This window comes from Ciconia boyciana, chromosome 11 (genome assembly GCF_034638445.1).
Source record: "Ciconia boyciana chromosome 11, ASM3463844v1, whole genome shotgun sequence".
Lineage (NCBI taxonomy): Eukaryota > Metazoa > Chordata > Aves > Ciconiiformes > Ciconiidae > Ciconia > Ciconia boyciana.
The window spans coordinates 19,968,960-19,992,693 of record NC_132944.1 but is presented as its reverse complement, the minus strand read 5'-3'; the positions used below and the strand labels follow the sequence as shown (position 1 = coordinate 19,992,693).

Genomic DNA, 23,734 nt, shown 5'->3' with positions numbered 1-23,734 from the left:
GGCTTTTCTTCTTTCTTTCAGAGGATAAAAGCGGTGGCTGCCCCCAAGGAAGTGAATCGGTGGTCCAAAGAAACAGAGAGTGGCACCCCCTTCTGCCCCAATGGAACTTCGAATGGCGGATTGATCAAGCCAACTCATATCATTGTGGAAACCATGATGTGAGCTCTCTCTGTGAGAGGATAAACCTGCTTTAACTGCCGTTTACTAACCATAGATTCTCATAGGACCAGGTTTACAGAGCTTTATATTTGCACTAGGATTTATTTTTATTTCTCACAGAGAAAGTTATTTTTTGTGTGTGGTTTTTTTTTAATATTTTGTAAGGTAATCACAGCAGATGTCTCTCTGTAGAGGGAGAGCTTTCATATCAGACTAGACATATTACAGGAATTTACTATCATTGGGTTTTTTTAAATATATATATATCTTTATCTCTAAATATTATACACCTTACCACTTGAATTGATTGTCTTGCCAGCAATACATTCAAGTCTCAGAAAGCAATTTTAGGTGCTGGTATGGTTGGGAGCAGGGTAACCTACAGAGCACACAAAAGGAGCTCTGTTGAGAGATATGATTAAAAGAAAAAGACGCTGTTTCGAGAGCATTTTCAAAGGTGTAGTATTTCCACCCTCTGGTTCAATTGTGGTAAACGACAGGCTTCGGGGTCACATTAGGGAAAGGGTACAGTTATGTTTAGCACGGTCCCTGAATAAAGATATAGCCGGGCAGCTGGAGCAGAGAGTTTGCGAGGGCGGCAGAGAAGTTGGGTGTGAAAAGCCTTGCAGCCATCCCTCCCAAGCGCGGCGCTGGGACCCTGTCACACAGACGAGAGGAGGACTTTAGGAAGGTGTTTGCAGGATTTGGCATGGTTCACTTTTTTTTTTCTCTCTCTTTTTTCTTTTTTTTTTTTTTCTTTTTAGGTTTTGGTGTTGGTTTTTTTTCACTTAAGTGAAACACCTGCTATTTGTGCGTGAGCGGGGAGGTTGAGTACCTGCTCCTGAGTTTTCCAGCAAAGTATATTTTAGTGTGGTGGCACTGGGGTAAACCTGAATTCTGCAAACGGGGAGGGGCAGCCAGGCCCCGGCGCAGCAGGGGCGAGGGCCCAGGAGCTGAGAGGGGAGAAGCAGCACCTGCCCTCGGGGTGCGTCAGACGTTTGCTCGCTCATTTGTTTGCCTGTTAATTATTGGACTTTGGTTTCGGGCAGAAAAATAAAAGAATCCCTTCTGGACTCTGACCGTCCAAAGGTGAACACAAACCAGGTCGTCCCCGACAGAAGGAACAAAACCACTCACCTACACCTGGTGTAACCAGTATTTATAACAGACACGTTGTTAATAATAATAGTAATGAAGATAATAATATCACTCAGCAAACAGGTGCTTTTCATCCATGTATCTCAAAAATGCTTTGCCAAGTTCGGTAACCAGGATTTGCTTTATTTATTTATTGGGGGGGGTTCGTTACTGTTGGGGGAACAGGCAAAAGGACTAAGTCCCTTGTCCCATGTTACTGAATAGCAGCAGTGGACCTAGGGCCCCCGGTCTCCTTGCCCATCATTGGGTTAAACCTTAATTTTTTTTTTATTTTATTTTTTTTTTACGGGGGGGGTGGAGGGTGGCAGACATATTTATGAGGCTTATGAATCTTATCTGCTGAAGAAACAGGGCTTTCAGGATTTTAAGTTAAAGCAAAGGGAACATGTAACACTGAAATGTTTTGTATTTGGTCAGAGAGAATTGCGTACCGTTCCGGGTTAGACTGGGGAGTGAAGAGAAACCACTACAAGGCGTGTAGGAACGGGGGTTCCACTTCGTGTGGGCCAGGTGGATGTTTCCGTGGGGAATTGCTCCCTGAAGACTGTCCAAAACATGGACAAAATCCTTTTTTTTTTTTTTTTTTTTTTTTTTAAACTTGAGCAGGTTGTGCTGGGAACAGGTTCTCTGGCAAAACTCAGCCTTTTCTTGTGGGCATTGTCTTGAGAGGTTTTTTTCTTCTTATGATACCACAGTTAGGCTGTCCAAAGGTATTTAGAGGAAATGCTTGATAAAAGCAGAGTCTGTATCTGCTTATTCTGCTGTCAGCTTAGTCTGTCAGGGCAGAGTTTGTCATTTAAACAGTGACATATCCAGTTCTTAACATTCCTACACAGTAGTTTTATTTTTTCTTGTCCCATGGGCTAACCGGCCGCAGCAGCACAAACACTTGTTGATTAGCTTGTTGGTTTTCCTAGAACAGAAAAGGGGTGATTGAAGAGATGGACCAAAATAATTTTTTTTTAAAAAAGGAAAAAGTGGCTGCATCTATAACTTTCAAAATCTTTCTAGTTTGAATTTGGACACGTTTTTACATCAGATAGCTGAGTTGCAGCAACAAAACCAGCCACGGCAGAATTGCTTTTGTTTTCTTTTTCTGGTTGCTGTATTATGAGAGTTATAAATGAAACTTTTCTACAGCCAGAGATGGCAGACATCTGATGTCACCTGCTGGGCCAGTGGCAAGAGCCATCCGAAGGTCACCGGAGGAATTCTGTGCACCAGTGGGTGTCATCAAATGTGCCCAAAATAAAGAAACATGCATATGGCTTTTTTTGCCTTTTTTTTTAATGGCCCTTAACCATCAAAGGCAAGGAAATGTAATCAAAGATAACTCTCTTATGGGCTTCAGCTTGGACCCTCATTTTTGAGTTACAATTAGTGTCCACAGTAAACAGGCACGCTTGCCTGGGTGAAGAGGCAGTAGCAGGTTGGGGGGGGTCTAAATTAATGGTTTCAGTGAGTGCATATGAAACACTGATGCTGGATTTATTTTTTTTTATATATACATCGTTGTACAACTACGTTTTGAGATATAGTTTGCACATCACTTTCACGCTATAGAGCTGAGACAAGCTTTAGTTAGGGAAAAATAATGGTTTGGCTATATGAAGGATGTCCCTGGCAAGTCAGCTGGGTATTTAGCCATCTCCCGCATTGTGGAGAGCGTCTTTGTGTTACGAACCAGAGGGCTAATACTACACCTTTCAAAGTACAACTACTAGAGAACTAGAACCCAGCCCCGTTTCGATATAAACTGTGCCATTCAAATCAGTCGCTTCCATGTACCAAGTGAAAATGTCTCGCGCATATGCAACAACCTCATTGAAGCGTTCTCTCTGCCACCTTCTCTGGCCCTGCTGTGCTCTTTAGCATGACTGTAAAGGAGGGCTGGGACTCACGAAGAGCTAAGAAATTACTGTTTCTGGAAAACCGTTCCCCTCTCCCCTCCAAAAAAATATATAATTAATTCTTCTTGTTTTATCTGGGGTTTGCGTTCCAATGAGCACACTCGCATTTATACAAGTTTGGGTTTTTACCTAACACTTTTATCAGGTTTCTGAACTTTTCTTGGTGATAAAATTGCGTTTCAACATGATCCTCTGCCAAATTTATTAAAAAATAATTTTTAAAAAAGTCTGTGTTTTCTACCTGTTTCTAACTGCAAATACAACTGATTTTTTTTTCCTAATTTACTTGTTTAAACACTTGTGACCTATTTTACCTGTTTTATGTAAATGAGGAACTCTATATTACAATATCATGACTAGTCATAGATGAACTGGTTTGGATCCAGGGAAAAGGTAGTGCAGTTTTGGCATGAGATCTTTAGAACCAGATCCCTGAGTTTAAAACCAAAATGAAACAAGACAAAAACCCCACACCTTTTCATATTTCATGTACCTTTGTATTCATGGGTTCTTCTGGGCTTGCAAACGGCAGATTTTCAGCAGTATTTATTTCCAGCTGAACTGAAATCAAGAGATAGTAGAAATGTAAAGGGGAACATTTACCCCACAAGATTTTCCAACCTGATTCACATTTTTCTCAATTTTCCAAACTTTTTCAGTTCACCTGTCACTAGTTATGATCTCACGGAATGGGCATCGATTGTAAGGGACTTTACCAGTAGTCTGTATTTCGATATTTAAACAGTATGATTTCATAAATAGAACTGGTTTTTATTATTGTGGTTGTTATTGTTCTCATTTTCCTTCTCATCCATAGCTTTCCTTTTCATCTGGTCCAAACAGATCCACACACTTAGAAAAGTCCTCTTTAAAGTGTGAGATAGGAGGTCCGCAATGGATTTGTTCTTGTGTTGTAAATGAAAATACAAAAGCCTAGCAGCCGTGTGGGCCATCTAGAACTGATGGCCATCTAGAACGACGCTGGTGGCCACCCCGCCGCAGCCGGGCAGCTCCTGGAGTGGAGGGCAGTTAGGAATGGTCTGCTGAACCAGCTCAGCAAAACTGATTTTCGCAGCTGTTCTTGGGGAGAGGAGGAAAAGAGGAAAACAAAACAAAACAAAAAGGTGCAGCCTTAACGGTGGCTGTAACACAAAGAAAACCCCAACAACCGTCAGCAGAGCTTTAATGTCACCCTCAGGATAGCATCTTCTGCAGCTGTTTTCAGTCCTGTGTGCATCCTCCTTTCTCAACTGCAGATACTCCTGGTTCCTCTTCTCTGTCTCAGCGTTAGACAATTCGAGTAGATCTGAAGACACATGGACATTTCCATTCGATAGGCCTTTTACAAGTCTCCTCCCAGTCTGGTTTTGTTTGCTAAGGAGACTTACAGTTTCAGTGAGGTCATGCTTGTCACACTTGGGTTCAAAGCTCCCACTTGTTGCGTCAATGGCAAAACTCCATCCGTGGGAGAAGGATTTGAACGTTTTCGAATAACTGATTATTAGCTTCCACGTCTTGTGGTCACTGCAGGATCACTCATGGAGGCATAATGTATATAAAATGTTAATAAGCTGTGTATTGACTGGAGTGGACAAGTTAGTTAAGCAGCTCAAGTACACTTGGAAGAAAGATGACCCTGACATCATTTCCAGGAGATGCAATGGAAGTTGCTCTCTTTCTGTAAAAAAAAATAATAAAATCTGTGTTTAAGTAGACTAGTAGGTGAAATCTTTCACCCTCATATGCACACACACAAGCGGGGACATTGCTTTTATTCCTCAGCTGCAAATCATGGGCGTAAGTCTTGCAGAGCTGTTCAGGATGAGGATTGAGAAGGTTTAGGCACCACTTGCCTGCAAAGAGCCAGCCTGCCAAGGGTGCCCAAGTGGCCTCTCCTAAACTGGGGGTGGTGAAAGAGGGAACGTAATGACAGAATCCTGGACTGTGGCCCCTCCAAGGAAGCCTTGAGGTTGGACTTGAAAACTCTCCTGGCTCCTTGTAAGCACCACGTGGCTCCTGGTATGGGAGGTTGGGTGTGGTGTGGCTTCAGGCAGCTGCCTTGGACTTGTTTTCTCCAAAAATCAGCATCCAGAGCCTTGTTGTTAGGATTGACGTGTAGTTGTGTATTTGTATATTTGCATGAGCAAAGGTCAGGAACTGTCAGACCCCAGTAGCTCTTTTTATTTCTTGTAATCAAAGATAAGCTTAAGAAAGTATTCAGTCGATTCGGTGATACTTGAAACCCCCAAAAAACCCATGAGGCCCCCTGAGCTCCGTACTTTGATCACAAAAATTTTCTGTTGGTATCAGTGGTCAATTTGAGTTTGCTAGAAAGCTTGATCAAGAAAAATTTGAGCATAACCAGCACTAGCCCCAGCTGGAAACCTGCCCATTCCAGTGCTGCACCCACCACTGGATCACGGCTCTTTTCTGCCAGCCCCAAATAAACCTGTACATGGATTAAAAAAAAAAATAAAATCTGAACTTGTTTGTTTCTATTAAAAAATAAACAGAAACAGTCAATTTTTTGTGTTTTTTCTGATTGTCATTGTGAATCGGTGATTTCCATTTACTCGTGTCCTAAAAGAAGCAGAAAAAGCTTCAGACACCATTTGACCGAAAAAAAAAAGGCAAGCTCGAAATTTTGCAAATTGAAAACATTAAGAAAACTGATCACTCCCCCATCAAAGGTGGAAAACTTTAGTGAGAGGGCTGGCAACTGGAAAGGAGCCTGACCCTGCTGGTATTGCTGGACTATTGAATGGCAGCACAGACACCACCTTTTTGTATCGCTGCTGCGTCTTAATTTGAAATAATCAGTAACAGTGTCAGAACTGAATTGCCACAAGCTTTGCTCGGCCCTGAGCTTTAGGAGTAAAGCGAATTAAAGACATTTTTAAAAGGAGCGAGTTTCTGGAGGTTTCCTCCCCATGGTTTGGCTGTGCGGTGCAGAGCAGGACAGTGCTGCTCGCTTTCCCATTTGCAGCACAGGGAAAATGTGGCCTGACTTGAAAAATCAGAAGAAATAATGGGGAAAAATACAGTTTAGGAAAAAAAAAGTGAAACTTGAGTATGCTAAGGAGCTGTGCATGTGTGCTTTTGTGTGCGTGCATACGTGGGGGAAGGCTTTGGTCCTGTAGAGTAGTACATGTTAGCATGATACATATTGTTTCTAAATCTATCTGCTTCTGCAGTTGAGATGTTAAAAAGACTTGATTTTTTGTTTTCAATATATAAAGGAAAAAAAAAATGAGAACAGTGGCAAAATCATGTTGAGAGGCTGAAAAAAAAAAATTAATATCCTTGGGGGCAAGTTGAGTTAGTTTGTCATCTGCTCCTGTTCTGGAAGCCAGCAACGGTCTCTCAGCATTGCACCATCCCAGTCCTGTTCTGAAGTGCTCGTTGTTCTATAGGATGTTGTTTTTCTCCAGTGTAATGTTGTGATTGTTACCCGATAACGTTGCCAGGGACTTCAAGTTATAAGAGGCGGTCCATCTTGTTTGATGTATTTGGCTAAAAAACAGTGGTGGTTTTTTTATTATTTCAATTCCTAGCAACTGTGACTACAGTAACGTGATGAGTAGCACATAAGCGAGGAGGCGACGTCGACGATGGCCTCCTTAAAAAAGTCATCTGAGCTTTTTTTAAAAAAAAACTTTAAAATATTTTTAAAACATTTTAAAACATTTTTTTGTGTGTTCCAAAACGGACTATTTGTATTTGAAAAAAATCCTGGAGTGTAATTTAATCCTAAAAACCCTAGCCTTTGTGTATATGGTAAATGTTTGTATTTTGCAGTTTCTGTTTTGCTTTTTAGACAAATAAAATGTATATGGATATTTTTAAGTCATCTTTGCTTTTTTAGATGAGTTTGTAATCACCTTGTAACTGATATGAAAATAAAACTTTCCTTTTTAAATCAGCTGTGCTCTTGGATGCTTTTTTTTTTTTTGGTCTTTGAGTAGCTTAATTCTTCCTTTAAACCTATTATTTATTGTGGGGTTGTTGGTTTGGGGTCTTTTTTGTGCATATAAAATATTCCATTATATAGATAATGGAATTCTATATATATAATGGACTTTTTAAAAAATATATATATACGGAATTCCATATAATTCCATTATATATATATGCGCCCAGCTCACTGAGCTGCTTGGCCCAGCTCACTGTCTGACTTCATGTCTCTTGTGGTTTCACCCTGGGTGGCAGCTCAGCCCACCCAGCCGCTCGCTCACCCCCTCACCCAGGAGGATGGGGAGAGAATTGGAAGGGTAAAAGTGCAAAAATTCATGGGTTGGGATACAGACAGTTTAATAATTAAAAGGGGAGGAAAATAATAATTAAAAAACCCACACCAAAGAGGAAAAAATACCAAAACCAAGAAAAGCAAGTGATGCAAAAGAAAACAATTCCACGCCACTAACCAACCAATGTCCAGCCAGTCCCCGCGGAATGGCCACCCCTGCCCACCTCCGCCCTCCCCAGGTCATTGCTGAGCACACCATCGCAGGGTGTGGGATGTCCCTTTGGGCACTTGGGGTCAGCTGTCCCAGCCGTGTCCCCTCCCAGCTTCTTGTGCCCCCCCAGCCTCCTCGCTGGTGGGGTGGCGTGGGGTGGGGAGCAGCAAAGGCCGTGACTGTGTCAGCAGTGCCCAGCAAGAGCTAAAACACCCCTGGGTCATCAACAGCAGTTTGGTTTGTTGGGCTTTTTTTTTTTTTTTTTTTTTCCCCCTCAACGATGGCTTCAGCTGAACACGAAGAAGGGTCGGTGCTGGTCCCAACCCACCTCGGTTCACTCTTCACTTCACTGGTACTTTATTTTCCCCTGCCCAACTCTTCATTAAGTGGAGTTGGGCATGTGCCAAGTCTTACAAAGCCATGAGAAAGTAGCCTTCCCCCCCCCCCGCCCCCTCCATTTTCCCTCTTTTTTCTTTTCTTTCTTTGAAAATAGAGTGGTGATGTCCTCACAAGCCTGTCCCTGCAGACCCCAGCTTTCCTTGGCCCCTTCACAGGGGCACCGGGCGATGAGCGCAGCTTTATCAGTTACTGCTGGGGGGCTCCTGCCGTTGGGCTCAGCCACCCCGACTCAGCCCATCCCAGGGCATTGCCCGCCGCTGTCTGTGCCACCTGGGCTGCATGGCACCACTACCGTGGGGGTTCAAATACGTTAGAAAAACCCAACAGGAAGAAAAAGAAAGGAAAAAAAACCCACCAACATTCATTTTCCTGGTGTATGGGACTGGTCATTTAAGGCTTGCTGATGGCCTCTTCAGTCAAGCAGATGAAGGTTAAACCAGAGAGGCCTTTCCTTAAGTCCTGATTCAAGGTAGGGAAAGAAAAAACCAGCATGTAGGTGGCTACTATTTGTGAGAAGTAAAGCTGCTCAGCATTTGTGCATCAGACCCTAATCGTTGCTGAGGCTCCAGCACCCCATGCCCAGGATTACCCCACAGCTCTCTCCCTTTGCAGGTTTTTTTGGCTCGGTTGGTTATTTTGCTGGGTGAGATTTGAGGACTTTGGCAGGGATTTCTCCTCCTATCACCAAAGCCTGCAATGCCTGGGCTGAGCAGCCTGATACCGGCACAGACAGCAATTGCAATGTGTCTCAGGTTAAAATAAAATAAATTAAAAAATAATTTTAAAAGCCACAAAGCACCATGAGCTGCTGTGCTGGTTTTGGCTGGGGTAGAGTTAATTTTCTCCACAGTAGCTAGTATGGGGCTGGGTTTTGGATTTGTGCTGGAAACAGGGTTGATAACACAGAGGTGTTTTCGTTGCTGCTGAGCAGTGCTGACACAGAGTCAAGGTTCTTTGCTGCTCCTCACCCCACCGCACCAGCGAGTGGGCTGGGGGGGCACAAGAAGCTGGGAGGGGACACGGCTGGGACAGCTGACCCCAACTGGCCAAAGGGACATTCCAGACCATATGGCGTCGTGCTCAGCATATAAAGCTGGGGAAGAAGGAGGAAGGGGGGGACGTTCGGAGTGATGGCGTTTGTCTTCCCCAGTAACCGTTACGCGTGATGGAGCCCTGCTGTCCTGGACATGGCTGAACACCTGCCTGCCCACGGGAAGGAGCGAATGAATTCCTTGCTTTGCTTTGCTTGCGTGTGTGGCTTTTGCTTTCCCTATTAAACTGTCTTTATCTCAACCCACGATTTTTCTCACTTTTACCTTTCTGATTGTCTCCCCCATCCCACTGGGGAGGAGTGAGCGAGCGGCTGCGTGGGGCTGAGTTGCCGGCTGGGGTGAAAGCATGACCGCTGCTGCTGAAGGGCTCCATGTACCTGCCATGGGCGGCCATCCCCTGCCCATGGCTGTGGCCAGCTCCCTCAGCTGAGGTCCATGGGACACAAGGTGACATTAGCAGGAGGATCCGCTGCCCACCGAGGCGACCAGCAGCACACCCCACACAGGGAGCAGCACCGTGCTAACCTTGTACCTGGTGTACACACCGAAACCCCATCGGTCACGTTGCACAGGCTCTCAAACCTACCATCGCCCCAGCACCTCGGCTGGCTCCATGCGGCTTTGGCAAGTCCCCGGTGCCAAACGTGTGAAAGGCCTTCTTCTGAAGCCTGCACCCCAGGAGGACGGCCAGAGATGACAGACAAGGCTTGTTTACATGGCAATGATTCCCCAAGTCTAATCAGGAGCGTTTCCATACCATGCTCAGACCTCCAAAACTTCCTGCATTACCCACTTGGCCACGAAGGGTTGCAAACCCCAGCTCGCCCTTTCCTTGCCAGTGAGCAGAGATTCCCTATGGCCTCACCTGGGGAGCATCCCAGCCTGCGCTGCCCATGCCGGGAGCGCAGAGGTGCCCCAAACCCCCTTCTGAGCGCAAAGGGAAGAAATCCTCAACGTAGGGACACAAGGAACCATGTTCTGGGTTCGTGGCAGTCGTCTCTTTGGACATGTGTTTTCAGAGGTGGGATGATTTGGCTACCACAGTGCGGCCCCCCAAGGCACCCCACTGCAGCTGCAGGGTGCTGAGCACCGGACAGGCCACCTCCTGCCGGCACATCATCCTGCAGCGGCTTTCCTAACCCATCCCCAGGGATTAACCGTAGCTTTGCAAACACTGCCAGGGCCACGGCACGGCCACCACATGCTTGCTGCATCGGTGTTTTGTTATGAAGTAGCCAAGGTTTAACCCACCAAGATTTCCGGTGTGGCCAAGTGAAGCTGCAAGCGATGGCGTAACCACGTGCAGAGTCATCTCCAGCTCTTATCACTAAGAGCTGCGGCAAAAGTGCCTCCGTGTCCACGGGGAGGGAAGCGCCTGGCCCCAGTTCCCACTGCTGGACAGTGGCAAGGGACAAGCCCAGCCCCACGCTGGTAGCCCTACAAGCAGTGGCCCCGCAGCAAACCCCCTGTGTGCCCAGCCCCTTGTCCTTCGAGTTCTCTCTTAACTGGGGGTCCTCTGGCAAGTTAAAATAGAGCTGGAAGCAGAGTGTTGCCTCACTATCATCCTCCAGCAGAAAGAGACACAAACCCAAACAAACGCATTTCATTTGCTTTTATTTAATTTAAAAAAAAAAAGTCAAAGTCATTGCAATCCCATTTAAATACAGAGATTTACAAATAGGTCCAAAACAGGACTAAAATATTCTTTGAAATGCTGTAGTTTTAAATATTGTGCTTTCATAGATACATAAGAAAATTAGCATATAAAAATACTTTACAAGGAATACACTCTAATATATGGATAAAAATACACATTTAAGTAATGCATTTTATCTTCATATCATTCAAAATGCATAGGAAGGGATACAAGGACCAAGTTTTTCTTCCTTTTTGTTTTTTTTTAAAGCCTTTAATAAAAGTCTTCATTAAAAACCTATGAGAAGCCCCAGTGAGCTTCCACTGCTCATAATATTGCATATAAAAACACTTCCGGCTGCACTGTCAATGCTCCACAGTATCAATTATGGCACATTATCTAGTTGTGGCAGCAATAGTATGGGATATTGCATACTCGAAGAGAAAATGGCTACAACAACAAATAGCTGGATGGGGCCAGACACGTGTCTCAAAGAAACACCCTGATACGTGGCACTATCGCGGAGGGACAGTCGCAAAGTGGCTCGGGGACGGGTGGTGGGGGGACAAGTCCTGGCTCAGCAAAGCGACAAACGTGCGGCATACACCCGCCCGACACCCCGCGCGCACCACCCGCACACCGGTGATGGAGGAACCAAAAGGGAGAGCGGGGAATGGGGGTGGTGGGTGCCGGGGCTGTGGGTCCCCAACCGAGTGAGCTCCTCGTCTCCGCCGTGCCCGAGCCTTCCCGAGCAATGCCAGGCTCACACCACCGCCAGGACATGAACATCATCGTAAAGTGCTAATACGTGAAACACGGCAGGCGGATGAGGAAAGCGATGCAAACATTGCAGCCCCTCTTCCCCGCGGGGCTGGGGGCTCTGGGGAGGGAGGGAAGTGACCGCGGGGCGTCATGCTTGCAAAGCCACGGAGAGGCTAGCGACAGGCCAAGGCAAGTGGACCAGGGGCGAGCAGGCGAACCCACGCGGGCACACACACTGCCCAGCCCACGCGGGACACAGGACACACAACCTCCATCTACCGAAGGGCTTCTCATGCCACCGCCTGACAGGAGACGACAAGGCGTTATTAATTCAAAACACCAGGGACAGCCCTGGGAAGATTGCTATTCTGCTATTTACTTGCGGGCACAGGCCAGGTTTGCAAGCAAGAGATCTCCATAAAGCCCAGACGAACAAGGTGGCCGGGGATTTGGGCAGGTATTCAAGGCCTTTAGCCATGGGTACGGCCTTCTGCTCTGTAATAACTACTCCAGCACAGGTAACCACATTGCTCACGGGAACCGATGGCGAGACGAGGTGCCTCATCCCACCGCAGGGCGAGCCAGCCCTGGCAGGAGAGCGTGGATGGGGCTGGCAGGAGGCAGCTGCAAATACCAATTTTTGAACAAGAATTGCATCTAGCCACTCTCAAGCACGCTTTGAAATGTCTTTTCAACAGGGCTCTCCACAGCACTGCACCAGGAGTGCAAGGGGCTGCGGAAATTCATTTATCAGGAGTGTTTAAAGGATGGAGCTGGGCACAACAGAAAAGGAAAGGCATTTCAGTCTTGCTGTATGCGATTAACCGAGCAAATAAGAAACATAATAGCACCATGTATGTTTATAGGATGGCCAAGGCCTTCAGGGTGAGGAGGGTGTCGGAGGCAGGACCCCGCGCACCCCGACGGCTGGGGCGCAGGGAGATGCCCTGTCACGGGGGATGGCTGTGGATGCTCCTTCCTCCCGTCGGCAGCTCGTCCCATCGCCGACGCTGCCCACGGCCCGAGATGGGCATCCAGCTCCGACCTTCCCAGCAATATTTGGCAGTCTACAGGCGGCAGTTCAACTGAAGACCCACCTCCCCACTTGCAGGTTATGGTACACACAGCATTTACAAATACCAGTGCAAAAAACAGGAAAAACACCCCAAATACCACAACGGCTCAGCAGAGGCCCTGGGCACCGTCTGCTCTGCTCCTGCTGCTCAGAGCGTCTGGACGCTCACCTTGACCTCGGAGCCACGGGCCACCTGTGCTGGCAACTCTCCGTTCCCCTCCAGGGGAGCGTTGGAAGCCAGTGCCAAGGGGTTTCGGCTGATCACCAGGTCCAGCTTATCTCCAGCCTCCGAAATCAGGGGAACAGCCAGACAGCAGTCAAAGTCCCTCGTTCGGATGCGGTTTACCTGCCAGGATGGAGTTAGGACATGCCATGGGGAGGAACAACAGAAAGACCACGTTTGTTAGTCAGAAAATGCAAGGCCGGTGCTAAACCCACACCTGTGAAAACACACAGCTCTTGGGGGTCCCTGATTCCAGGTTCACAGCGGAGCAGAGCAGGGGCACCCCTTCAAGCTGAGCACACCCTTGCTTAGCTGAGAAACGATGCAATAACTGGTATAGGAAGGGGAAAAAAAGTCTGGGTCAGGCATAAACCCTGACCCCCAGTGTCTGGGGCAGTATTACAAATATTAAACACTGCAGGGCCCAAAACCAATTCTCCAGTTCAAGCCTGCAGGAAAAAGGTTGCCATTTTCCATTATTTTTTTGCCATCATGGCTTTTACTGGCCTTAAGTCTGTGATGTGGGGTATTCAGCACCTAGAAAACTGTCATGGTTTAACCCCAACCATCAACTAAGCCCCCCCCAGCCGCTCGCTCACTCCCCCACGGCGGGATGGGGGAGAGAACTGGAAGGGCAAAAGTAAGAAAACTTGTGGGTTGAGGTAAGAACAGTTTAACAACTGAAATAAAATAATAAATAAATAATAATAATAATTTAAAAAATTGTGGTGAAAAGGAAAACAATAAAAGAGAGAGAGGAACAAAACCCAGGAAAAACAAGTGCTGCAACCGCTCACCACCCACCGACCAATGCCCAGCCCGTCCCCGAGCAGCGATCGCTGCTCCCCAGCCAACTCCCCCCAGTTTCTATACTGAGCATGACGCCGTATGGTATGGAATAGCCCTTGGGCCAGTTGGGGTCAGCTGTCCTGGCTGTGCTCCCTCCCAGCTTCTTGTGCGCCCGGCAGAGCATGGGAAGCTGAAAAGTGCTTGACCAGTGTAAGCACTGCTCAGCAACAACTAAACCATCAGTGTGTTATCAACATTATTGTCCTACCAAATCCAACCACAGCACTATACCAGATACTGGGAAGAAAATTAACTCTATCCCAGCTGAAACCAGGACAAAACCAAATACAGCTCTGACCCTGAGGCTTCTGCCAACAGGTTTCCAGCTCAGCCAGCAGCAAACTGAAACTATACCAAACAGTTTTTGCTTCTCCTCTCTCCATGTACATCCTTCATTTCAGAGAGGTCTGGATGCATTTCACGTGGGCTCAGAAGGCGGCTGCAAATTCTCTCTGCAGGATTCAGCAGTGAAAGCACTTTTACTGCTGTCTCTTGCAGACCTGCAAGCACATTTCTAGGCCAGGTGACCTGCAAGAACCACCCCAGCTCTCTTGCCTACAGCTACCAGAGCACCTGGGCTTGGTGCCACAACAGCTTCGGGATGGAAGGGGCTGGCAAACGGCACGGGGAGGGGAAGCCGGGAAGGGAGAAAGGAATTTCCCACCCACCTTTGGAGCGAACATAACCCCTGGGGCCAGGCGTTGCTTCTTTCTCTGGGTAAGGGCTGGATGAGTCCATGCAACCCTTCCATCCAAAACCCTTTCCCAGCATTAACGCATGCCCACGGAGCTGGGCTCTGTGACAGCAGCAGTGTCCCCCTGCCCTAGCTGGTGTCCACACAGTTGACCCCAATACTGCTCCTTACAGTGTAGTAACTAAGGGCAATTTCTAGACCACACATGGACAAGGAGAGATAAGCCAGGAGCTTGCTCTGCTTTTGCTCTATGCCAGCCAGGCAGTTCCAGTGCAGAAGTGCCATTAGCGCAACGCTGTGCTCCAGCTAATCCATCCAGCCGAGAGGCAGAGGGTCTGTTACGGCAGGGACGAGGTGTTTTGCTGGCCTTCAGGCACATCATCATGCCCATAATCAGCAGTGCTGTGAAGCATCCTCAGCAATGCATCTCTGTACTTCTTGCCGAGAGTTGCCTGTAGCAGGTCTGCAATCCCTCATTCACAACTCCACACGTCAACGCGACGGCAATCGCCTCGTCGTCTTGTAGGTGTAAAGCCATGCGGCGCAGCATGTGGAAGGGGGATGTCGAAAGTCTCCACGCCGCTCTGTTTAGGATTTCGGGCACACCTCCCAGAGCACTTGGCACTCGCAAAAAGCGACACGTCCAACATTCAACAGAAAGGCAGCCCAGAGCCTAATTAGCTTCTTGTTCATTCTTGCACCATCTTTTATTTGAAGCCGAGAAGGAATAATTGTATAGCAGCCAACTGGCTAGAGACCGTAACAAGCTTAAACAAGGTTCCCCACAGCGCTGCCAGTTCTCCAGGTACCTGAAGTACATAATATATTGGCTCTAATCCTACTGCTAACAACCCCCGCCTAGAAATTAGTAAAACTAAACATCTTTCTGAGTGTTTCCAAATATGGTCACAATATCTGCATTTCCAAATGGTGGCAATTTTTCCATTGGGGTTGCACTTTCTCGGTTGCTGTTTGAGTTGCCCCGAAGGTAAAGTAGTTGGTTTTCATTCATATAAAGCTCCTCTCCAATCTCCAAAACTCACCGTGCTCTTACTGTCCCTCTGGTAGTCCGACATACCCAGGTCACATTTATTACAGGCTGTGCTTTTGACCTGAGTTTTTACTCTGTTTCTGCATCAGCTATTTCAGATCAAGTATATTTCAAAGAAAAATATCGACGAAAAACACTTTGCTTGAGGGATGTGTTTCCTAGAAAACTCTTTTAGTTGTCAAAGGCATGCACAGAACTTCACGATCACCGCTTAACTCCACGTGGGGCTTTGCAGGAACATGTATTGGTCAACACCATCTAGTTCATCCAAAAATCACCCTCTTACGTGATAGGAAAAGGGCTGAGGGTGAGAGGGGGAAGCAACACAGCTTTTTGGTTGTCTTGAGCTGCCCGAGCTCAAAAAGGCCAGTGCCAGGCTGGCTGTGTGCTGGAATAGGTGTAACCTAGGGGTACTACCTAGTGATTTCTCATTATAAAACACAGGTCTCATTGAGCGCTTGGTGGCTAAGTGCTCACCTAGTTGGCTAACTATTACCTTTCATTAAAGTTAGTGTTGCCATGGATGGGTCTCACTTCTCTCTTCCTCTCAGCCACTCATTCACTCCGTCCCAGCCTCCAGAACTGCATTTTGCATTTATTACCTGAAGCACTCTGTCATATGGCTTGAGGCCACACTGATCTGCTGGCCCATCCGGACGGACCATATTTACATAGACACCTTTTTCTAACAGGCCGTCTGACACACTGAATCCAAAGTCTTCGCTCTCCGGGTCTTTGTGGAGTGTCATCTGGAGGGGCAGAAACAGAACACACGTTTTAATGCAGCAGAGGCAGGAGATGTACAGGGTTGGCAGGACAGGAAAAGCATAGGTAGCGTGTGTGGACCTACAGCAATTCTGCTCTGGGTCTCCTGGGCAGGTTTTTCGTAGCCTGGGCAGCTAATACAGATTGAGCCTTATTTACCAGACACCATCAGCTTAAGTAGCTCGCATGGACAAGCGCTTTGGTGACTGGCATATAACCAACCACACGACGGTCCCTCTCCCTTGGACGTGGAAGGAAACGCAAGCAGCGTAATACAGACAGCTGCTGTATTTCACCCAAAGAGCAACAAAGCAAGTGTTATTAATGGAGCATCGCTTTCCCAGGTTACGCTGTGCATCCTCTGTGTATGCCAGACCAGCACATGAAAAATCAACGTGTTCACAGGGAATTTTCAATGTAGTGTGTCAAATGTGAAGACAGCTCATTTTTAATACATCACTCAGCAGGAACATCTAAATTTCTCCATATTATTCACGAGTTCTTTTCAGAAAATTCATATCAATAAGTGCTGACGTACTGAGGACAAGAAATGGGTAACCTCATCACCCTTCCCTTCAGCACATCATGCTTTGGCCTCCTCTAAAGGAGGGGTGCACTGCTGGAAGTGTATCTTGCCATGGGAGCCAGGGACAACTGATTCCCCAACACTACCAAAATCTCCCTTTGCCTCCCATGAACTGGGAGGTGCATCTCTACAGTGAGGCTCTAACTCCATCACCTCATTCTTGGCTGGATGAGCTTCACGGATGTGCGGTCCTTGGGAAGAACAGTGCCCAGGATGACACACCTGGCCTCAGCCTCATCTCCAAACACAGCCAACACCAGATGCTCCAGCAGAATGAAGAGTCACCCTATAACATGCCTAATTACACAGCTCTCCTCCTTCAGGTACAAAGGAGTTTTATTTAAAAACACATTTGCCATGCCCTGAAGGACGAGAGCAGATCAAATGTGAAAAAGTTGTTTTTTCCAGCTACCGTAACTGCAGGTTTCGTTCTAAAGTCACACTAGGAAAGAAAAAGGCAATCAAATTTTTTGAAACCTCTCCAGCTCCCTTCCCTGCTTGCATTCTGCATCAGCAGCTTCTACAGTTAATTACTTCTTCTAATTACCTTTGCCTTACACCATGCTTAAACTGGCTACATTCAGCTGGGTACTGAATTCAAACAAGTATCCCATCACTGAAGTCCTACCATTTGCACCCCTTCAGGAAAGGCTGGGGGTAGAGTGGAAGGGGAGGGAAAATAAGTTGGTTTTAAGTTGTTATAAGTTATTTTTTATAAGAAAAGTGGCCTACTGAGTGGAGCATGCCACTGGAAAAGGGTTGATGGGTCTCCACGGGGCCGTACTTTGAGCTCTCTCGCCTGTATCTGTAGCACCAATTATTGAACTCCAGAACACAAGGACCTGGAAATCTCATAGAATAAAGGGAAACGGCAAAGCACAGGTTTGAACCCTGCTGAAGCACGGCAGCTAAATCCCGTTACTCTTCTGAAGGGGCCCCTTCCTCCTCATCTGACCCTCTGGAAACCTCTGCTGCAGATCTTGGTGGGGGCCATCTTTAACAAGGAACATTTTCTGGGAGTCCCTCTGAACAAAGGAGATTTTCTACAAGGTTGCAAAGCTTCTACAGCTTTAACCATCGAGGTACCGCAGTGCCACAGCCAACCCTTGGCAACACAGACCTTGTGAAACTCAAGGGGGGTAGGGGACATGATTTCCTGCATCTCCTTCTCGATCTTCTTCATGTCCAGGTTCCTCTCGTTCTTCTTGGCAGGGGAGCTGCTGCCCTCGGTCTGTCCATCATCACAGCTGGAGTTTGCTTTCCTCAATGGGCTCCGTCCCGATGGGTTGACGGAGTCCAGGAGCAGCTTGCTGCCCTCCAGGCCCAGGTTGTGCACGCTCCCCGTCATGATGGATGCCTGTAGGGTGAGGACACAAAGTCACTCCGCTGAGCTGGCAGCAGGAAGAGATGGACCACGCAGCAACAAAAGTGGCACAGACAACAACGGGGGACACCATTGTTCTCATTAATCAGAAAAGTAACTACCAAGAAGCTCTTCCAGTTAGCTATAAAAGCCATTTCCAGACCTCAGGAGCCTGCTGCCAGGTCTATCACTGACCTGCTGCCTGCCCTCCCACCCCAACATGGAGCTTTATCTCAGAAGCAAGCATTTGTGAAGCATCTCCTTATTTTTTTATGACCTCTTCTATACAAACAGGGCCAGGCAGGCCTCATCTTGTGCAAGAACCTTCTTCATAGTCAAGAAGGATGAACATCCCAGTCTCAGGGGGCTCCCAGAGGAACCGGTGTCTGCTGGACTCTCCAGCCTACCCCTGCAGGCTGCAGCTCACCATCAGCATTGCACAGTGCTGGCAATGGCCCAGGGAAGTCAATACCTGGGACTCCGCTGAGGCCAATTCAGCAGAGAAATTAGGATTTTATCTGTCAGTAAATGGGAGCCGTCACCGAGCAAAACTGAGTTAAAAATATGAAATTAAGTAGTATTTAAGCCTGGTCATCCTTGATAGCATCCATTAAAAGATGCCCCTAAGTAGATTCTACTCCATTTGGCAATACTTTTCACTAATGAGATTACATTGATCAAAGCTAACGAAGGAGTCAAGAATCCAGTCTGTGGATCCTCAACTGGCTCCAGGTCATAGAGTCCATTTAAATAGCATAATGAAAACTGTCATTTTAAAGTTCAGGCTCCAAGGGTCTGCAGTCCCATTAAATGTCAAAAGGTAGAAGAATGAAAAGGAAAGGTAGGGAGCAGATAGCAAAATTCAGCAATACTAAACATGGCAAGTCAAAGAGCAATTGCTCCTGTGCACAGGGGAAATATCATCTGCCTAAATCTCTAATCAAGGCCCTCCAGCTCTTTGCTCCAAACAGGAACAAAGGCAAATAAAGCGAATTCTGGTGGCAGTATGAAAATGCCAGCACTCCCCACGTTATCCCAAATAGGGATAGATAAAATACAGAAAACCTTTTTGCTTTGCACTTTTCAGGTCTTCACACAAAAATGAAGCTCGAGTTTGGACAAAACTCAAATACCTGCTACACGCTGGAAGGACGTTGAGTTACCACATACTTGAAACGCAGATTAACAAACAGCGGTACTGCCAACCAGGGTACGTTTGTTCACTGACCTCAAGCAACCTCAATACCCCCCCAGGACGCTGTGCCATCCTCTACCGACACCAGCATTGCAGAGCCAGGGAGGAGAACAGAAAGTCTGTGCACGTCGTGCTACTGTCCGCCCTCGTGCCCTCCCTCATACCTAAACCAGCCAGTACCCAACAGCATGCTGTTCCTACAGCATTCCACTCCTCCTCTGTCTTCAAGGTATTTAAATACTCCTTGCAGCATCATAAGCAATTTGCTAGGTGCTTTGCATTAAGTGCAAGCAGCAGAAAGGGCAATTCCAGACTTCCCCAGCCTGTGGCTGCCCCACATTGTTTTTCCCGTGTCTTGGTTGCCCTCAAAGCAAAGCAGGGACACACGCTCCACTAGACATACTGGAAAAAGCCTGTTTCTACCCATACCATGTAGTCTGGGAGGGGATTGCTACTGTGTGTGAACCCGCTTCCAGGCTATCTTGGGTCATCTTGCCTGACTTCAATGTGGAGCTTCAAATGTGGAGCATGAAGGGCCAAATTTAAAAAAAAAATTAAAAAAAAAATATCTGTGACTGTCATGAAATCACAGGAAGGCAGGAGCTGGGGCTTAGAAACCTGTGATACAGCAAAAGCCCCAATGAGCATTGCACATCCCACACCACACCTCAGGAAGGGTGGGCACACGGAGAGGGAGGAACAGATCAGTGGTATGTTGGATTCAATAAAAGGGGAGTTGAAACCCATCAGACTTCTGCTAAAAACACAGCACTTTCCTTTTGTCCCCAGAACTTTCCAAAATATTCTAGAAATGTGCTAAATACACTGAAACCCTAGAGGCCCTCAGCTTTTTGTAACATTTCTTTACATTTTTCAAAGCATTGCTATAACTCTCAAAGCTCCAAAGCCTTAAAACAGCATGAATCCAAAGCCCACGCATCCCTGCACCACAGATCCCTGGAAAAGGAAAAGGATTGGGCAGAAAGATATTTTCTCTGTCCTGACATTTCACAGTAGCCCAGCAAATCCCTTTTTTACATTTAGATGCCAGCCATTATGCAGAAGAGAAACATCTATGCATCATTTCAGAGGGGTACTTTTTCTTAAGTAGTCAACAACAGTTCAGAAAGGTTGATAGCGGCTGCCTAAGCTCATTTCTAAATACATTCAGGTCCAGGAGATAAGTGATCAAGGGAAGAAGTCACAGTTTGTGGGGGCTGGGGGGGTTGTTTGTTTTGTTTTTTTTTTTTTAAGTCAGCATTTTCTTAAGGAGTTAAGATAATAAATACACCGTTTTGTGCTTCAGCACAATAAATTTAATTGAGACTTCCTCCCCTACTTACAGTTGCTAAGGATCAAGGAGGAAAGAACAATTAGTAAGTCCCTTGTCACCAATATTTTCACATACAGACCAAAACAGGACTTTCCTTCTCCACCTCCAATTATTCAGAAATTGCCTTTTCTCTCTGAAGCCTAGGCTATATGCAACTGGGCATAAAACCAGTCCCACTGGGCGTGATGGAGGGCATGACCCAGCGAGCTCTCCCCAGTCCTCTGCACCCAGAAGGCAGGGGGAGAGGAGTTCGTGGGGTCCCACTCCTCTTCGTGGGCTGCGGGAGCTGAATCGGGGAGGGGAGCAGCACGGGTCCCATCGTGCCGGGCAGGTTTGCTTCCCGCTGCTCGATGGTCTCGTGGGAGGCCATTATTTGCATCCCACAGCTCAGAAATCCAGGCTCCCCATCCTATAACCGGACACAATAACATGACCTTCAAAGCATTTTGGATAAAGAAAAGAGAAAGTAGTTTGTGAAGAGAGGAAACACCTTTATTTCTGCAGGAAGCAATTACTTTCTCAGATTTTTCCATGGGGAAGGCTGGCTGAAAAGCTTCCAATTACCTATTTCACTGAAACAGTTTCCGGCAGAGTGACAGCTGAATGCAAAATATATGTTGGGTCCGTCTACATTTGAAGTAAGCCAAGGCTTCAGTCCCAATGGGGTTATTGGGGGCTCCTTTTGCTTGGCCTTTAAGTGCTTTGGACAGACAATATCTTTCCAAGCAGAGACTTTACTGTTTGATAGGGAAGGTTTGCCAACAGTCACGTGAAGATTGTTGGCCAGCAACGGTTGGCAAAAAGAGCGTGGACTTCCTGGTGGGTAAGTGATTGGGTCAGGGAAAAAGTGCACGCAAGCAACTGTCTTATTAGACACAGTTACCCATTAGCACAAACACTGATGTGGATTAAACTCCAACCCTTCTTCACACCACTGGCAGCACAGGGATGCTACGGGCAATTAACAGACCTGAGGAAATAGTCTAACATTTACGGCAAGAGCAAAACAGTCAGATCAGCAGCAAATTCGGAAAGTGATTTACCTCAATCTCCCTCAAAAGTTCAGACTGGCCGCATGTTTCCAAATCCTCCAAAGCTTCTCCAAAAACACGCCAAAAACTATCCTCGTGAGTGGTCTCAAGGCCATTTTGGCGGTTGGGGTATCTGTTGTAACGTAGGAACCAAACATTGTCAGCACTCTTCTGCAGCGGGATGAAAGCCGCGAGGCTACAGCAAGTGTCTCACCAGTAAAAGCAGAGACTTGAAGAGTCTTCATATACAAAAGCAAACAATATGAACTTTTCAGACAAGAGTCCGAATACGAGACCTCCATGCATTTACTAACGGGGCAAGCGTCCTTCAAAGGAAGAATTAAGTTGGTGTAGTAATGTCAAAGTTCAAAGGGTAAATTAAAAAGTGCCTGTAGGAAGATTGTAGGTTTAGGAAGACGTTTTGGTGAAATAGAGAAGTGAAAGAAAAAAGGATGCGTTATGGGTAAACCAGGAGCCTCAGAGACTGTTAGTACAAAGGCTGATGGGATAGAGCTCAGATCTGAGACACAGAACACCTGAGAAGAGAGAGAAAAACACAGAGGGTAACAGACATGGTGAGAAAATGATAAATACATTAGGTCTCTATGAGAGTAAATAATGCAAAGATGTATATAAAAATGATTGTCCTGGGCCGGACAAGCCAACGCACACCACAGCCAGCAGTATCGACAGCGTCGTGTATAACCCATACAAACCAAGTTTCATTTGCTTTGGGATGGCCAGGGAACTGAGCTGTTACTTTCAGGAGGTCTCTCTTTTCTTTTTTTTTTTTGCTATATAACACTCATGGCACTTACAGCCATGTAAAGACGGCCACCAGTTCTATCTATAACAGAGAAGAAGGATAAAGAGAACCTCTCTCAAGCTGGTAAAAACACACGTTAACGGGAACACCATGTGCATCTTGCTGGGGGTTCTGCAATTTCCCACCTTGGCAGTTTCAGCATCTCTTATCTCTGACCACAAGCCAGGTTCAATTCTCGGACTTCTAAAGCAAATAGCAATTAAATATGCTGAAGTCCTCTGAACAAGCCAGAGAAGTAGGTGACACCGGACACTGCTTACTGAACACCAGGCTCTGTGCAAAACTCAGACCGTCAGCGCTCAGTTTAACAGGAGCCTCTTGAAGGAAACTCTCTGCGGTATTAAATCAAGGTCACGATAAACCCACTAATGTGTCATGGGGAGAGACCCCAAGGGGACAGTGACATTAGAGCAGCCCTAATGCATCTTCTACGCATCTTATTAGGAGCTGCATGGACAAGGCTCCACCTCTGCAACATCTGGCAGCATCTCACATGGCTTAATGGTCATCAGCGTCGCAGACGGGAAGGGACGCTCATCCACCAGAGCCACTTAGCGAAGTCAAAACATTTTACTTGAGTACAAGTCAGAGAGAGGTTGGCCTCCATTAAATATATTAATGGCCATTAAATGACCCCTTGGGCTATTAATAGAGCTTTTTCCAGATCTCTATTAACCGCAAAGTCTTTGGCATACGCTTTGCTTTTCATCCAACTGGTTTAAATGGGTGTCTGTAGCAGGCAAAAACTCACACACGCACGCACGCTTTTGCTCCTTGGGGGATCATGGCCTGCCTGGAGAGAGCAGTATCTGATATGGCTTATTGTATTTTAAATTTACCCCCTACCTTTCATCAGCTTTTAAAGGACACTAGCCTTTACACCAGGCAGAAAGGTCAAAAAAACACCCAGCAAGACTTTATAAAAACAAACCAAGATTTCCCCCCAAAAGGAATTTTCAATTCTTTCCCCTTACTCATTTCCTTCCTCTGCTCCCAGGTTCCCAAAGAGGCAAACGTCCCTTCCAGTTACCCGTTTTTTGCCTCTCAGATCAGCAATATAACAAACACATCCAGGACGCGGATGAATCAGTATGGGCTCTCACACCACTGGGTCAGCAGGTTTTTCCAGGCTAAAGGCAGCCGGGGTTAGAGACGTTTTGTTTTTCTCCCTAATAAAAAGGGTGCAGCGGCATGAACTGTTTCACTTGCA

General features: G+C 46.7%; 2 protein-coding genes across 8 annotated transcripts in view; one reads left to right on the top strand and one right to left on the bottom strand.

Annotated features, from left to right (window-relative positions):
* SLC6A6 (solute carrier family 6 member 6) overlaps nucleotides 1–7,146 on the top strand; it is a 118,990-nt gene extending 111,844 nt beyond the window's left edge. For 6 of the 7 annotated variants that reach the window (XM_072876160.1, XM_072876161.1, XM_072876159.1 and 3 more), the window contains one exon: nucleotides 22–7,146. In XM_072876160.1, coding sequence (XP_072732261.1) covers nucleotides 22–162 — 141 coding nt within the window. In that variant the 3' untranslated portion in view covers nucleotides 163–7,146. The remainder of the gene's footprint in view (nucleotides 1–21) is intronic. The other variant, XM_072876164.1, reaches the window with a different exon arrangement.
* A 5,610-nt stretch (nucleotides 7,147–12,756) lies between these two features.
* GRIP2 (glutamate receptor interacting protein 2) overlaps nucleotides 12,757–23,734 on the bottom strand; it is a 148,839-nt gene continuing 137,861 nt past the window's right edge. The window contains exons 21-24 of the mRNA XM_072875909.1: nucleotides 21,711–21,831; nucleotides 17,897–18,133; nucleotides 16,028–16,174; nucleotides 12,757–12,954 (exon numbers count right to left, since the gene is read on the bottom strand). Coding sequence (XP_072732010.1) covers nucleotides 12,757–12,954; nucleotides 16,028–16,174; nucleotides 17,897–18,133; nucleotides 21,711–21,831 — 703 coding nt within the window. The remainder of the gene's footprint in view (nucleotides 12,955–16,027; nucleotides 16,175–17,896; nucleotides 18,134–21,710; nucleotides 21,832–23,734) is intronic.